Below are 16,610 nucleotides of genomic sequence, written 5' to 3' on the forward strand. Positions count from 1 at the left end.
TGTCTGGGTGGCTGCATGGGCCTCGTAGTGGGTCTCCGTTTCAGTCTCCGGCCTCCTTACTGGCGTCATTAGCCAGGTCCTCAGCGGATATCTCTTATCCCTCAAGAATCAGCCGGCCATCCTGGGGTGCTCCTTGAAGATGACCGATTGCCCTAGGATGTAGCTGTCATGCACACTCCCCGGGAAGCGGGCACACACGTGCATTATCTGCATCTGGTGGTCGCACACAAGTTGTACGTTGAGGGAGTAGAACCCCTTTTGGTTAACATAGGACACCCCCGGATGGACCGGTGAGCGCAGGAAAACATGCGTGGCATCTATTACCCCCTGGACCTGGGGCATCCCAGCGATGGTGGAGAAACCTGCTGCTCTGGCATTCTTTTGGGCCTGTTCCATGTCATAAATGATGTAGTCTTTCGCCCGGGCGTACAGGGCATTCGTGACCTGCCGGATGCACCTGTGGACAGTGCTTGTGCGATACCACACAGGTCCTCACTCGAGCCCTGGAATGATCCCGTGGCATAAGGTTCAGAGCTGCAGTGACCTTGACGGCCACTGGGAGCGGGTGTCCTCCTCCTCCACGTGGTGCCACGTCCGTGAGGATATGGCACAGGTGTCGCACCGTCTCCTTGAGGTGGAGCATCGTGCGGTGCGCGCTGTCCGTCATTTGTTTGAATGACCAGCTATGCCTGTGCACCCTGGGCCATCGCGGGACTCTGCCTCTGGGTCCCTCCCTAGCCTGATGGGCGGTCAGGTCCTCAGGGTGTGGGGCGGAGTCCGGCAAATGGGCCACTGCCTCCAGCATCTGCAGACGCTGCTGCTGCGCCTTCTCCGGCAACTGGCCACATCGTGTAGCACCAGCATCACTCGGGCAACTTCTGCGTTCAACATCCCTGCCATAGCATTCACTATCTCTAAGGCATTGGGAGAGGGTGTTCGACCGGCAAACAGCTGTGGCTCCCACCCCGGGATCCTCTATTCCCTCATTGATTTCCCCACACCACCCTACACGGAATGCCCTCCCTACGTACCCCAGGCCGCAGCGGGCCCCCTCACCGGGCCCCAGAACCTGTACCCCAGTCACCCATTCACAACCAACAGACCAGGTGATGGCCCCCTCCCCGTGGCACTCACCCACCCTCCGGCCGTGGACACGTCGCTGGAGCTGTGCCCCATCCACTGGGTGGTCGGATGTTGGCTGCTGCGTGTGTGGTGATGCCTCCCACAGTGTTCAAGTATACTGTCCAGGCAAATTGGTCTGTTTGGGATGCCAGGCAACGACTCCCGCAAGGGGAGGGGCAAGGAGGTGGTGCCTCCTTTTTAGGCACCTTCTGCCCATCAGAGCCCCCAACATAATTCTTGCCTCTGAGTTTCCCCTTCATCTCCTTCTGGTTCCGCCTGGACAATCATATCCCCTCTCCCCCACCGCTCTTGCCAATGCCTGTCAGCCTGACCCCAGTGAGACCCTGGACTTACCTTTAAGCCCAGGCTCCATTGGTGTCTTATCTTTGGAGATGCTTGTAGTTCCAGCAGTGGCCACTGCTCCTTGTGGCACTGCTGGGCCAACAGATCTGCCAGCCTTCTGATTGACCAGCAGTTCATGGAGGCGGCACTTCCTCTACAGTAGTGTTGTGGCTATGATGACATGTATCTTAAATTACTGTCAGTCATTACACATTGAATCGTCCCTTGACATCACTGAATCCATAGAACCATAGAATCCCTACAGTGCAGAAGGAGGCCATTTGTCTATTTAGTCTACACCGACCCTTGGAAAGAACACCTAACCTAGGCACACTCCCCTAGTCCCTGTCCCTGTAAACCCACCTAACCTGCACAACTTTGGACCCTAAGGGGCAATTTTGTACAGTGGCCAATCCACCTAACCTGCACATCTTTGGACTTTGGGAGGAAACCGGAGCACCCGGAAAAAACCCACACAGACACAGGGAGAACATGTAAACTCCACACAGTCACGCAAGGCCGGAATCAAACCCGGATCCCTGGTGCTGTGAGGCAACAGTGCTAACCACGGTGAACCGTGGCACCCCATCCACAAACATTGACTCACCCACTGACACACAGTGGCAGCAGTGTGTACCATTGTGGAAGATGCACTCCTTGAACTCACCAATGCTCCTTCGGCAGCACCTTCCAAACCCACGACCGCTACCATTTAGAAGGACAGGGGCAGCAGCAAACACATGGGATCACCACTATCTGGAAGTTCCCCTCTAAGCCATTCACCAGCCTGTCTTGGAAATATATCAGCCGTTCCTTCAATGCTGCTGGGACAGTATCCTCTATAACAGCACTGTCCGTGTACTTACACCATATGGACTCCAGTGGTTCAAAAATGCAGCTCACCAACACCTTCTCAAGGGCAATTAGGGATGGGCACTAAATGCTGGTCTGGCCAACGATGTCCACATCCCAGGAATTAATAAAGAAAAAGTCCTCACTTTGACCGGATGTGATGTATTAGTCACATGACTTGTAGTCAATCTGCAAGCAGCTGTGTTAGAAATCAGACATACAAAACAGAGTGACTTCTGTTCTTTTTCTGTTTATAAAGAACCCACATTATTGTTTTACCAATCCTTGTGTACGATTGGCATGTTTACGTTAAAGAGACGAAGAACATAACATCTCGGTGAGAAAAGCCCACCCCAGGTCGATTAGTGGCCTGACAGCTGCTGCAGGTGCCTATTCTTCCAGAAAACTGACCTGAATTCTCTCATTTCACGGCCTTTGTGACTTGAGCTATTCTGCTTCTCCTGGTTTCTATGAAAATGAAAGTCTCCCATTATAATGACTCTGTTTTTTAGAGCAAGCTTCTCTGAGTTCCATGTTTATTTATCCCACTATTTGATCCTAGGTCTCTGGACAGCTATAAACAACTCCCATCAACGACCGGCCTCCTTTTCCATTCCTCAATTCTGTTCACAGGACCTATGATTCTATATTTACTACCCTGTGAGAAAAAAATAATTCTGATGATCTTTACTCCGGCTTGAGGCTTCTTAATGTAAACATGCAGAGATGTTTTTGCCTTTTTATCCTCATACTGTCTAATTGGAGAACAGCGAAAGGACTTAGAGGCTGGTTCAAAGTTTTGCAAATGACGTTGTGAATCCTCCTTCCGTAGCTGTAACCGTCTTCATATCAATCGATAGGGTGATTAGTCCTACACAACAGGAGGGGTTTATAGGCTCCTACGATGTGTGTGATGAAGAGCTGCCACATCTATCCACCAGACGCAGGTATCCCACAGGATGTCAACCTCGCATTCAGGTCTTTTAATTCTAGGTTGTCCTCCCAGACATGTGTCACTTTTTTAAAAAGTATTTTTATTCAAATTTTTACATTTAACACACATAACATTGCAAAACAAAATAAACCCAGCACCAACCCCTGAATCCACACCCACCTTGCCCCCTCCCCTCCCCCTAGCAGTTGACGGTAACCAGCTCTGTGAAAATGTAGTATAAACAAACCCCACCTTTTATGGAACCCCTCACTCACCCCTCTCAAGCAAATGTCACCTTTTCTAAGTGCGAGAGCTCCATTAAATTCCCCAGCCATACCGAGGCACAGGGTGGAGAAGCTGACCTCCACGCCAACAGAATCCACATGTGAGCGATCAACGAGGCAAAGGCTAAAACATCTGCCCCGCTCCCATCTGCAACTCCGACAAGTCTGACACCCCGAATATGACTCCCAGAAGACTGGGCTCTAAATCCACATGCAAGATCGCTGATATGGTGCTGAAGAACAAGCACTGAAATAAAAATAAAATCTGCGGCAAAATGTTCACTTTAACCGCCTGCACTTGGCCAGCCAATGATAGGGGAATAATAATAATAATCGCTTATTGTCACAAGTGGGCTTCAATGAAGTTACTGTGAAAAGCCCCTAGTCGCCACATTCCGGCGCCTGTTCGGAGATGCTGAAATGGGAATTGTTCTGCGCAACATGCCAGCTGTTTAACCCACTGAGCTAAACCAGCCCACCTCACTGGCCCACCTCAATAACTCCGCTTTGAACCTGCCCACCAGACTCAAAAAATTCAACTTACAGAGCCGGGCCCAACCCCAAGCCACCTGCACTCCCAAAGACCTAAAGTAGGTTGTTGGCACCCGAAATGGCAACACCCCTACCCCAATCCCCCCACTAAAGAAGACACCACAAAACGCTCACTTTTTCCCAAATTTAACTTATGTTCTGACAAAGCCCCAAATGTCCCTACTGAAGAGCCTGGGTTAGAGATATACATCAAAAAATCATCCGCATACAGGGACACCCTATGCTCCACCCCCCCTCACTATCCCCCTTCATTTATCCGAGCACCTGAGCGCAATGGCCAAGGGCTCTATGGCCGGCACTAACAGAAGGGGGGACAAGGGACACCCCTGCCTCGTTCCCCGATGCAATGGAAAGTACCCTGGATTCATCTCATTTGTCCGCACCAAGCCATCGGATCCATATCCAGCAATTTCACCCATGCCACAGACTTAGGCCCAATCACAAACTTCTCCAACGCCGCAAACAAATAGTTCCACTCGACACGCCTTCTTCGCATCCAGTGCAACCACCACCTCCAACTCTTCCTTTCTGCCGGAGAAAGCACCACATTCAACAGACATTGCACATTTGGCAACAACTGCCTGCCCTTTATGAACCCCATCTGATCCTCCCCAGTCACCTTCGGGAAGCACTCCTCCAACCTAAACGGCAGCACCTTCACCAATATCTTGGCATCCACATTCAACTAAGATATAGGCCAATACGATCCACACTTCACCGGGTCCTTGCCCTTCTTAAGCAACAATGAAATGGATGCCTGTCCCATTGTATCTGGCAATGCCCCCTTCGCCACCATTTCCTCAAACATCTCCACCAACAATGGCGGCAACGTATCCATAAACTTTCTATAAAACTGTGCCAGGAAACCATCCGGCCGCGGTGGCTTACCCGTCTGCATTTTCCCTCTTGCTACCTGCACTTCTTCCACCCCCATTGGCTTCTCCAATCCTGCCCTCTCCTACTTCTGGGCACTCCAATCCCCCCAAAATCTCCCTTATGTCTGACTCAATCCGGAGGCTCTGATGTATACTAATTCTTATAGAACTCTTCAAATGCCTTGTTCACCTGCACCGGTGCCACCACTAGCTCTGTTGTACCATTCCGGACCCGAACAATTGCTCTCGCAGCTGCCTGTCGGTGGAGCTGACCCGCCAACAAGGGGCTGGCCTTCTCCCCATTTTCATACACGGCCCCCTTGCCCGCCTCAACTCCAAACCGCCTTTCCCGTGGACGCAATGTCAAACCTCGCCTATAGCTCCTTCCTCCTCACCAGAAGATCCGGAATCGGATCCTCGGCATACCTTCCATCCACCTCCAAAATCTCCTCCAACAACTGCTGCCGCTCCTCTCTTGCCTCTCTGCCCATCTGAGCCTTAAATGAGATGACCTCGCCCCTCACCACTGCTTTCAACACTTCCCATATCACTGATGGCGAAACCTCCCCATTCCTATTGAATCCATGTAATCCTCAATCTTCTTTCCCATTTTGATACAGAAATTTGAGTCTGCCAACAACCCCACGTCCAACTTCCACGCAAGCCTCTGTGCCTGCCCCTTCTCCAGGACCACATCCACCCAATGTGGAGCATGGTCCGAGATAACGATCACAGAATATTCTGCCTTCGTCACCCCGGCTAACAGTGTCTTCCCTCTCAAAACAAAAATCAATCCTTGAATGCACATTGTGTACTGGCGAAAAGAATGAGTACTCCCTATCCCCTATGTGCAGAAACCTCCATGGGTCCACCCATCCCATCTCCCTCATAAACGCAGCCAACACCTTCACCTCTCCTGAGGGGGTCAGCAAACACGACCTGGACCTATCCACCTTAGGATCCAACACTGTATTCAAGTCCCCCCGCTCAGTATTAACTGGTGCATATGCAGATTTGGTATGACAGCCAACATCTTCTCCATGAATCCTACGACTTCCCAATTCAGGCCGTATACGCTAACCAACACCACCAACCTCCAAAGCACCTGTTACTATAGCATACCTACATGCCCCCCCGATCGGCCAACACCTTCGCCATCTGGAACCTCACCCTCTTACCCATCAGAATCACCCCCCCCCCCCTCCCCCTTGCAGGCTCTACTATCAAAGCCTCACCTGGTCCTTCACCCTCAAGTTGGTCTCTTGCAACTGCACCATGTCGGCTGTCAAGTTCTTCAAATACAAGAAAACTCCCTTTCACTTCACCGGTTCCCCCAGCCCTCACACGATCCACGTCACCACTTGGGCTGGGGGGGCCTCACCACTCTCTCTCCCTCCCCACCCCTCGTATCAGTCATAACCGCGACTCCTGGCCTCGTCCAATAGGCGGGACACAGCACTCCCCCAGTCACCATCCAGCCCCTACCCCTCCCCTCCTCCTAATAAACCTCCAGCCACTTCCGCTCGAACCCCCTCACCCAGTATCATCCCCATTCCCCCACTATTCACAAAAACAACATCAACACCCCGCACACCAAACCTTCCAAACTCCCAGCACAGTAATCTCTCAAACCCAAAAGAAGCAAATCCCAACCAATCACTCCAAAGCCCCCCAACCATCCCCTCCCAAATACAAGTTAAGCAGGGGATAAACAAACAAAAAGAAAAAGGAGAAGATAAAAATATAGAAAAAAGATTAACAGCACCAAAGACCAGGTGAGGCTTTAGTGGGTGGCACGGTAGCACAGTGGTTAGCACTGTCGCTTCACAGCTCCAGGGTCCCAGGTTCGAATCCCGGCTTGGGTCACTGTCTGTGCAGAGTCTGCACGTTCTCCCCGTATGGGTTTCCTCCAGGTGCTCCGGTTTCTTCCCACAGTCCAAAGATGTGCAGGTTAGCTGGATTGGCCATGCTAAATTACCCTTAATGTCTAAAAAGGGGGTGGGTGGGGTTGTCGGGTTGCGGGGATGGGGTGGAGGTGTACGGCTTAGGTATGGTGCTCTTTCCAAGGGCCGGTGCAGACTCGATGGGCCGAATGGCCTCCTTGCGCACTGTAAATTCTATGATTCCATGAAACTAATTTCAGTCCCTGTCCTTCAGCATTCACAAACTCCTCCGCCGTTCTTGGAGTTGAATGTGACTCCCAGCTTTGCCAGGTAGACCACCCCAAACCTCACGTTGCTTTTATACACCGCCGCCTTCGCCCAACCAAATGCCACCCGCCTTGTCACCAGCTACGCCGTAAGATCCTGGTATATATGAATACCACCGCCTCTCCATCTCACCTCTCAATTGAGCTTCACCCATCTTCACATTTTTGTCACCTGATAGCAGTGGAAGAATACTAGCTCTCGGTGGCTCATTCGCGTTTGGTTTCAGCCGGAGTGACCTGTGAGCCCTGTCCAACTCATAGAGGGAAGGGTCCTCCTCCTCCCCCATCAACTTGCCGAACATCTCCGCAAAATACTCCATCGACCTCCAGCCCCTGAGGCAGTCCCACAATCCTTAAATTCTGCCTTTGTGACCTGTTCTCCAGGTCCTCCACTTGGATTCTCAGCCTTTTGTTACTCTCCACCACCCTCCGCAGCTCCTCACCCATCGAGGTGAATTGGTCGCTGTGCCGCGACAATGCCTCCTCCACTCCCTCCAACACCTCTCTCCTTGCTCCCCCACCTCTGTTGACGTCTTTGCCAAGCCTCCGTCATCTCTGTGCGATGCTTGTCAAAGTGCTTAAAAAAACAACCACTCAAACTCCCCGCCTTCACTTCGGCCAGCTTATCCACTGTAATGGGTGCTTGACAAACCTGCACCCGCCATCTTTCCTCCTGCTGGACTCCTCCCCCCCCCCCTCCAAACTTGCCGGCGGACTTTTGCACGCCCTCTTTTTTAAAGTACATTCAGGGTATCCAATTATTTTTTTTCCAATTAAGGGGCAATTTAGCGTGGCCAATCTACCTAACCTGTCCATCTTTGGCTGTGTCAGTGAAACCCACGCAGACACGCGGAGAATGTGCAAACTCCACATGGACAGTGATCCAGGGCCGGGATTCGAACCCGGGTCCTCAGCGCCATAGGCAACAATGCTAACCACTGTGCCACGTGCCGCCCTTCTTGCCCTCTTTTTCCCCTGATTCTTTTTCTGGATTATCAACATCCTTTGGTTGCCATGGACTTGCCCACAAATAATCACACCAAATTCTCTCCAAAAACTGTATGCGAAGAGCCAAAAACCAGCAGGAGCCACCCAACGTGCGACCTCCATCCACTTGTCGCCACCGGAAGCCCGACATATGTCACATGAAGGTTTTTTCTACGTGCTTATTTTAGGAGTGATGGGCTGCTTGAGATTTAATTGACAGCTGCACTCCATGGAGACTCATTCGCTTGCAGAAGATGCTGAACCAGAACATGAAGGGCAGAATTGTGAGTTATGAGAAAGATGCAATGAGGCTTCTAGGTGATTTAGACAAGTTGAGTGAGTAGGAAAACGCATGCCAGATGCAGTACAATGCAACTAAATGTGAAGTTTGGTGTGAAAAACAGAAAGGAAGAGTATTATTTAATGGTATATATTGGGAAGTGTGGATGTACTTAGGGATTTAGATGTCCTTGTACACTAGTCAATGAAAGTGGAGAGGCAGGTTCAGCAAACAATTAAGAAGCCAAATGGTATGTTGGCCTTCATTTAAAGAGTATTTAAGTTCAGAAGTAGGGATGCCTTCCTGCAGTTGTACAGGGCCTTGATGAGACCACACCGGGAGTATTGCATGCAATTGTGGTCACTCTACCCGAGAAAGGCTATACCTGCCATAGAGGGAGTGCAGCTGAGGTTCACAAGGCTGATGTCGGAGTGGGCAGGACTGTCCTAAGAGGAGAGATTGCTTCTACTGTATCCATATTCACTATAGTTTAGAAGGATGGGAGGAGATCTGATTGAAAGATATATAAAAGTTTTGTAGGGATGGACGGACGGATGCAGGGAGGATGTTTTCCCTGATTGAGGAACCAGGGGACACATTCTCCGAATACGGAGTAGACCATTTAGGACTGAGATGAGGAAAGATTTCTTCACTCAAAGAGTAGTGAACCTGTGGAATTTTCTATCATAGAAGGTTGTGGAAGCCAAGTCACTGAATGTATTCAAGAAAGAGATAGATTTTTAAAAAAATTTAATAACATCAAGGGGTATGTGGGGAAAGCGGGAATATGGCATTGAGATTGAGGATCAGCCATGATCACGTTGAATGGCGGAGTCGGCTCGAAGGGTCGAATGGCCTACTCCTCCTAATTTCCATGTCTCCTGACAATGGAACACTCCAAACCTTTGAATAGTTCCATTGGAATTTCTGATCTAAATCTTGTAAAACAATTTTTGTCAACCATTGTAAGCATGGACAATCCTCTCTTTTTTTGAAGATGCTATGAAGGAAACCTGGAATGTTTTGTTCCGACTTCATCTACTTTTTATTAGAAAAGTTATACAACCTTGGCCATAGCCATATCTCTGTTATATTTATACCTCTTCAATGTCACATAAACACACTCGCCATTCAAACGAGGACACGATTTTTAAGCATACATCACCACCCACTCCTACAAAATTATTGAAGAATGAATCACTGAAGTGAATGTGGGTTAATGCTGAAATAAAATTTTTCCTATTTTATAATCCTTTTTCATTTGTTTTATATCTCGACAATGTTTCCTTCACTTGAGCTGGGTTGCAGAAGGCTTTGTCACACTTTTAATATTCAATCATACGAAGCCCTGCCATAATTTTCAGCGTTGGTAAATGGGATTTCTTTACATTATGTTCATAAGCATTGAGAGGTAGTGGGGGTGAGCCAATGGGTAAAATAGATTTTTAAAAACACACCTATTTTCGTTGCAAGTCAAACTACAGCGACACAGGAAGGGGATAATACCAGCGGCACTAAGTCACCACACTGCCATCTGTTGCTGCATACAAACATGGAGCAAAATAAAATGTTGCTTTGGTACTGATGCAGTGTCCACATCCATTGTACCAGTGGCTTTATTGTACAATGCAACCCCCTCTGGGCTGACAAAGACTGTTCAAAGTGTCTGAGGCAGGTTTACACTGAGACTACCATCAACAGGACACTTCCTGTCCCATTACTGTGACTTTTACAGGTGTTTGTAAATTTATCTAAAGTTGTGATTGGGGTCTGGATGTATTTAATGTTTTTGCTTTTTCTTCTGTTAAAATAACGTCAAGCAGGACAGTAAAACTACTCTTCATCCCTTCATCCAGTTTGGTATTTCTGCCCATATTTCTTTGTTGGATTGCCACCCTGATTGATTTTGGTTCCCTTACAGAGGAAATAGTGAAGATGAACAATGGCTCTGAATTTGCTTGGGCAAAGGATCAAGAAAGCCGGAACAAACTGTGGCAAGCGCGACACAGTGCGTGGTACGCTGCTCGGGCCCTGTACCCAGGCTATGAGGTAAGGTGGCTCTGGTCTTTATTTCAAGAACTTCAAACAATCTTTTCAAGCTAGTTGAACTAAGAGACAAAATCTCCTTTATTCCGAAGGGTTATTCCACAGATGTGTGCGTCCCAATATCTCAGCTACCTGAAATCATCATGGCTACGAAAGAAGACTTGGTGAGGTCAAATCTAACAGGTTAGCTGTAACTAATGATAGGATTTACCTGTACTAACCATTGTGATTCCCGCATCTGCTGCTGGACTTTACATCTTAGCTGGGATCAGTATGAGCTACTGCTAGGCCCCACAGTGGGTCAGTGGTTAGCACTGCTGTCTCATAGCGCCAGGGACACAGGTTTGATTTTGACCTTGGGTGATTGTGTACAGTTTATACGCTCTCCCCGTGTCTGCATGGGTTTCCTCTGGTTTCCTCCCACAGTCAAAGATGTGCAGGTTAGCTGGATTGGCCATGCTAAATTGCCACTTAGTGTCGAAAGGTTGGGTGGGATTACGAGGATGGGGCAGGGGAGTAGGCCGGGGTCGGGTGCTCTTTCAGAGGGTCAGTACAGACTCAATGGGCCAAATGGCCTCTTTCTGCACTGTAGGGATTCTATGATTCTATGTTGGTACTCAATGTCACATTGGGTACTGCATGTTTTATCTCCTGGGTCACTCTGTGACTTTATTTCAGGAGATAATCTGTTAAATAGACTGACTGACGACTCTCAGTACAGTGCAGGGTAAGGCAACACACTTCTGTTTCTCAGATTGTTGCTCATTCCTACCAGACATTTGCACATATCCTGTCGGGTACTCACAGAATGGCATTGGTGATGAAACATGCAGTGCAGACGATCTCACTGCCTCAGGAGTGGGAGGCAGTATAGTGGAGACGTTACAATGGGAAGTGATTGTTCAGCCACAATTGCACATTAGAAATATGTGAAACCTAACCTTGGGCAGCAAGGTGGCACAATGCTTAGCACTGCTGCTTCACAGCACCAGGGACCCATGTTCAATTCCAGCCTTGGGTGACTCTGTGGAATTTGCACATTCTCCCACATTCACCTTCTGCGTGGGTTTCCTCCGGGTTCTCCAGTTTCCTCCGACAGTCCAAAGATGTGCAGGTTAGGTGGATTGGCCATGCTAATATTGCCCAAAGGTTGGGTGGGTTTGCGGGGAATTGGGCCTAGGCAGGGTGCTCTATCGGAGCAAAGGCACGTGCAGACTCGGTGGGCCGAATGGCCTCCTTCTACACTGTAGGGATTCTATGATTCTAATACCTGTTTCATTTTTTAAAAGAAACTTACATTGATCAGTATCGTAATAAAAAGAGGGGGAAAACGTAGAAACGTAGCAACTTCCCCATCATTTTATTGATATTTTGAGAGCTGATCAAATTGAGGTCTGTAAAATGATAAAAGGATTTTCTAGAGCAGATCACTGAAACTATTTCATCTGGTGTGGAAATCCAGAACAAGAGGGCTTTATTTTAAAATTAGAGCTGGGCCCTTTGTGACCAAAATCAGGAAGCACATTTTCCACAAACAGGATATTGGAAATCTGGAATGTATTCTTTAAAAAAGGATAATTAAGGCTTGAAGACTGAGATGGGTAGACTTCTGTTAGTTAAGTAATTTCAATAGATAGATAGAAAAAGGGTAAGAAACCTTGAGGTAATTTTCATGATATAACTGAATGCTAGAGCAAACTCGAGGGGCTGAATTGATGAATGTTTCTGTGTTTTAAAGGGAATAGCAAAGGGAAGAGAAGTGCTTAGACTTCTGACTGGCATGGTTTAAACTGTGGCTCCTTTCGGTAACTTATTCTAAGCTTATTGGATATGATTGAATGTGGTTAGGTCTTCAAATGGCCAATGTTTTAAGTGCACAATAAAAACAGAAAATGCTGAGAAAATGTAGCAGTTCAGGCAACATCTGTGGAGAGAGAAACAGAGTTAACGTTTTGAGTATGTATGGCTCCTCTTAGAGGTTCCTCAGTTTCATACGGACTCGAAATGTTAACTCTCCACAGATGCTATCAGACCTGCTGGGTTTCCCAGCATTTTCTATTTTTATTTCAGATTTGCAGCACCTGCAGTATTTTGTTTTTATAATTAAATGCATTTTTGTTTTCTGGAATATTTTCTTTGCATCTGTTCTGAAACATCTCACCATTTGTTTTGTTCAACTCAAGGACCTATTGTCGGCCACGTAGGAGATGGCAACTTCCACTGCTTCATGTTTATGAACCCAGAGTGTGAGGATGAAGGGAGGAGAGTGAAAGAGTTCACGGATAGATTAGCCAGGTACAGCGATATTGTCTTCGAACATATGCAACAATAGTATAGGCAAGGTCAAATCTAAATACAGGCGACAGATGTCATTGGCCTATTTTAACTCAATCATCTTTAGCAATAATAAAAACTTTGCAATTCTGTCAGGTCATCCAACTGGCCCTTAAGTTTATCAAAGCCTTTTGCCTCTTACCCTCCCTGGGAGCCCATTTCAAATATTGGTCACTTTTTGCATAAAAAGCCATTTCTAAATTAATCTTTCATGTGTTTTAAGCTATGCGCCCTATCCAACTGTCATAACTAATTATCTTGTGCTAACAATTGACCTTATCTGTACTATTCAGACCTTTCTCTCACAGTAACAACTGGCATTTATACAGCATCTTGAAGGTAGTAAAACATCTTGAGGCACTTTACAAATACATTGACAAAGAGCTAGAGAAAGAGATCTTAGGACAGATACATAAAGCTTGATCAAAGGTGCATGCTGAAGGAGGTAGGAGAGGTGGAATGCAGAGATATTTAGAGAGGGAATTCCAGAGCTTAGGGCCTAGACAGTTAAAGGCACAGCCACCAGCAGGTGGAGCAAAGAAAATCAGAGAGAACTAGAGGCCAGCGCTGGAAGAGTGCAGGGTTTTTGGAGTATTGTGATACTCAGGACCAGCATCCCGGTTCTCTATGCTACCCAAAACAGGACACAGCACTTAAGGTGATTAGAGCACTGTTTATATTCTATTTATTTAGCAATAACACTCTTCAGTTAGAGTATATAGAATGATCATTGGCCCTTGTAACTTTTCAATGCCATTAATTTACTTATTAAATTTTATCTGCCACTGTTGGGCCCATTTATGGATTTTACTCAATTTCTCACACTCAAGGTGCCCTCCTCAGGCTGTGAATTACTTTCCTGACCTCATCCTTAGTCACCGTCCCCTAGGGTGGGAGTTGCACATTTACAAATAATTTGTTTCCATCATTTCAACCCTTCTTAGAAATCTCTGTTTCATTGATGTCAAAACTAGCATGTCTGCTCGGATCATCTCTGTTAATGTAGAGCCCGTTATCATGGTAATATTCCCCTCCATCAAAGGAGAAGATCCGATCAGATTCTCTTAGTGGATGCTGAAAGAAGGTTGAGTCGGTACACAATAAGTCACCTTGTCTCTGATGTTGCAGTACCTGATTTCCCTCAAGAGAAGAAAATTGCATTTTCCAAAGTGTGTTGTGATCTGTTGAACTGTGATCTCAGTGTTGAAGTGGATTACTCCAGTTCAGCAACGGACACAGTGGTGGAAAGTAATGGTTTGTAAAACTAATCCCAAATAATCATAGGTTGAATTTCACAAGATGATCTGTGCTTCAGCTGCTTGGAGCTGGGATGAAAAGACTTATGCAATGCCAATGATGCAGATTGTTGGGCCCTGCTACATGTAATTTCAGTTTGACTTTCCCCCAAGACGCTTACAATATGAAATGTGCACATTGGCTGTAGAGGTGTCCAGGTTTGCCAATTCCCGAAATCTGTCTGCTTTGATAGTTATTAGTTTTTTTTCCATAAATTTAGAGTACCTAATTATTTTTTTCCAATTAAGGGGTAATTTAGCGTGGCCAATCCACCTTCCATTCATGGGCGAAATTCTCCGGAAACGGTGCGATGTCCGCCGACTGGCGCCCAAAACGGCGCAAATCAGTCGGGCATCGCGCCGCCCCAGAGGTGCGGAATGCTCCGCATCTTTGGGGGCCGAGCCCCAACCTTAAGGGGCTAGGTCGGCGCCGGACGAATTTCCGCCCCGCCAGCTGGCGGAAAAGGCCTTTGGTGCCCTGCTAGCTGGCGCGGAAATGACATCTCCGGGCGGCGCATGCGCGGGAGCGTTAGCGGCCGCTGATGGCATTCCCGCGCATGTGCATTGGAGGGAGTCTCTTCCGCCTCCGCCATGGTGGAGACCGTGGGGAAGGCGGAAGAGAAAGCGTGCCCCCACGGCACAGGCCCGCCCGCGGATCGGTGGGCCCCGATCGCAGGCCAGGCCACCGTGGGGGCACTCCCCGGAGCCAGATCGCCCCGCGCCCCCCCCAGGACCCCAGAGCCCGCCCGCACCGCCTTGTCCCACCGGTAAGGTAGGTGGTTTAATCTACGCCGGCGGGACAGGCATTTTAGCGGTGGGACTTCGGCCCGTCCGGGCCGGAGAATCGCGTGGGGGGGCCCGCCAACCGGCGCGGCGCGATTCCCGCCCCCGCCGAATACCCGGTGCCGGAGACTTCGGCAACCGGCGGGGGCGGGATTCACGCCAGCCCCTGGCGATTCTCCGACCCGGCGGGGGGTCGGAGAATCTCGCCCCACATCTTTGGGTTGTGGGGGTGAAACCCATGCAGACACGGGGAGAATGTGCAAACTCCACACAGACAGTGACCCAGGGCCGGGATCGAACCTGGGTTCTCAGCACCTTAGGCAGCAGTGCTAACCACTGCGCCACTGTGCCGCCCATTTGATAGGTATTAGTGTGTGACAGGGGAGTGCCCACATGTAATGATGCACTTTCACAGACTTCATCAGAAACACAGAGGGATTTATTTTATTTTTTTAAATTTAGATTACCCAATTCATTTTTTCCAATTAAGGGGCAATTTCGCGTCACCAGTCCACATAGCTTGCACATTTTTGGGTTGTGGGGATGAACCCCACGCAAACACGGGGAGAATGTGCAAACTCCACAGTGACCCAGAGCCAGGATCGAACCTGGGACCTCGGCGCGTGAGGCAGCAGGGCTAACCCACTGCGCCACCATGCTGCCCTGCAGAGGGATTTATTAATAAGAAGAATTATACAGCAGTACAGGAGCCATATGGCTGCACCTACTCCCCTACGTATCTCCTGCCTAGGAACAGACGCCACTCCCTGGGGTGATTACCCACTCTTCAACCCAATTGGTTCCCCAAGCCAGGTGACCCTTACTCTGCTGTGTTTCCTTTAAAGGGACAATCGCCACAAATCACCACACCACATGTTGGCAAAACAAGGAGATTGTGGCCTTTAGCAGCCTCAGTATTGTCCATCCCGACACTTGCTCTGTCTTTCTCGCTATACAGTAGTGAACTATTACAGTAGTGAACTCGCCAACATTGAGGGCATTTAAAAGTTTATTGGATAAGCATATGGATGATAAGGGCATAGTGTAGGTTAGATGGCTTTTGTTTTGGTGCAACATCGTGGGCCGAAGGGCCTGTACTGCGCTGTATCATTCTATGTTCTATATAAGCTAGAACATGTTCAGAGGAGCAGATCTTTCTGTCCTCTCTATTGCTCCCAGCATTAAGAGAAGTGAGTGCCACCGCTGTATGCGCAGGTAGGAGCTTCAGTTCTTGGAAAAGTTCTCCTCCACAGCTTGATGTGAGGAGGATAGAGCCACAGTTCTGCTGCATTAGATGTGAGAAGAAATGCCATTGCGGAATTGCCCTGGCTTTAGTCCGCAAACATAGACACACTGAACAAGCTCTCTAAAGACACTGCCTCTCTAAAGACACTGCCAATTGGCAAGGTTACTTATCCAAGGACGCATTGGAAGGAAGAAACAGGGTATCAAATGTGTTGAACCAACTTGTTGGGCTGAAACTAAAGGAAATATGGTCTGGGACTGGTGACAATTAACATGTCCAGTCTTGGCAGGGCATTGAAAAATAACAACATTGAACTGTGCCAAACCAAGGAAAATATAACTTTGAGACTGAAGCTTCAAAATGCGCTAGTCACACTGCATCTTCAGGTCAGAGAGTTTTGAAAAAATGGCAAAGTGCCAGGTTCTGTCTGAAAATAGGCATGTTTCCCCCAGGAACAGAGTCTGGTAAT

The 16,610-nt window shown here is 48.3% G+C and overlaps 1 protein-coding gene across 2 annotated transcripts in view; it reads left to right on the top strand.

Annotated features, from left to right (window-relative positions):
• Nucleotides 1–16,610, top strand: part of LOC140430760 (probable D-lactate dehydrogenase, mitochondrial) — a 90,549-nt gene that overhangs the window by 66,231 nt on the left and 7,708 nt on the right. The window contains exons 8-10 of one of the 2 annotated variants that reach the window (XM_072518439.1): nucleotides 10,359–10,486; nucleotides 10,576–10,666; nucleotides 12,667–12,778. In XM_072518439.1, the coding sequence (XP_072374540.1) occupies nucleotides 10,359–10,486; nucleotides 10,576–10,666; nucleotides 12,667–12,778 (331 nt within the window). The remainder of the gene's footprint in view (nucleotides 1–10,358; nucleotides 10,487–10,575; nucleotides 10,667–12,666; nucleotides 12,779–16,610) is intronic. The other variant, XM_072518440.1, reaches the window with a different exon arrangement.

Source organism: Scyliorhinus torazame, chromosome 10, assembly GCF_047496885.1.
Source record: "Scyliorhinus torazame isolate Kashiwa2021f chromosome 10, sScyTor2.1, whole genome shotgun sequence".
Taxonomy (NCBI): domain Eukaryota; kingdom Metazoa; phylum Chordata; class Chondrichthyes; order Carcharhiniformes; family Scyliorhinidae; genus Scyliorhinus; species Scyliorhinus torazame.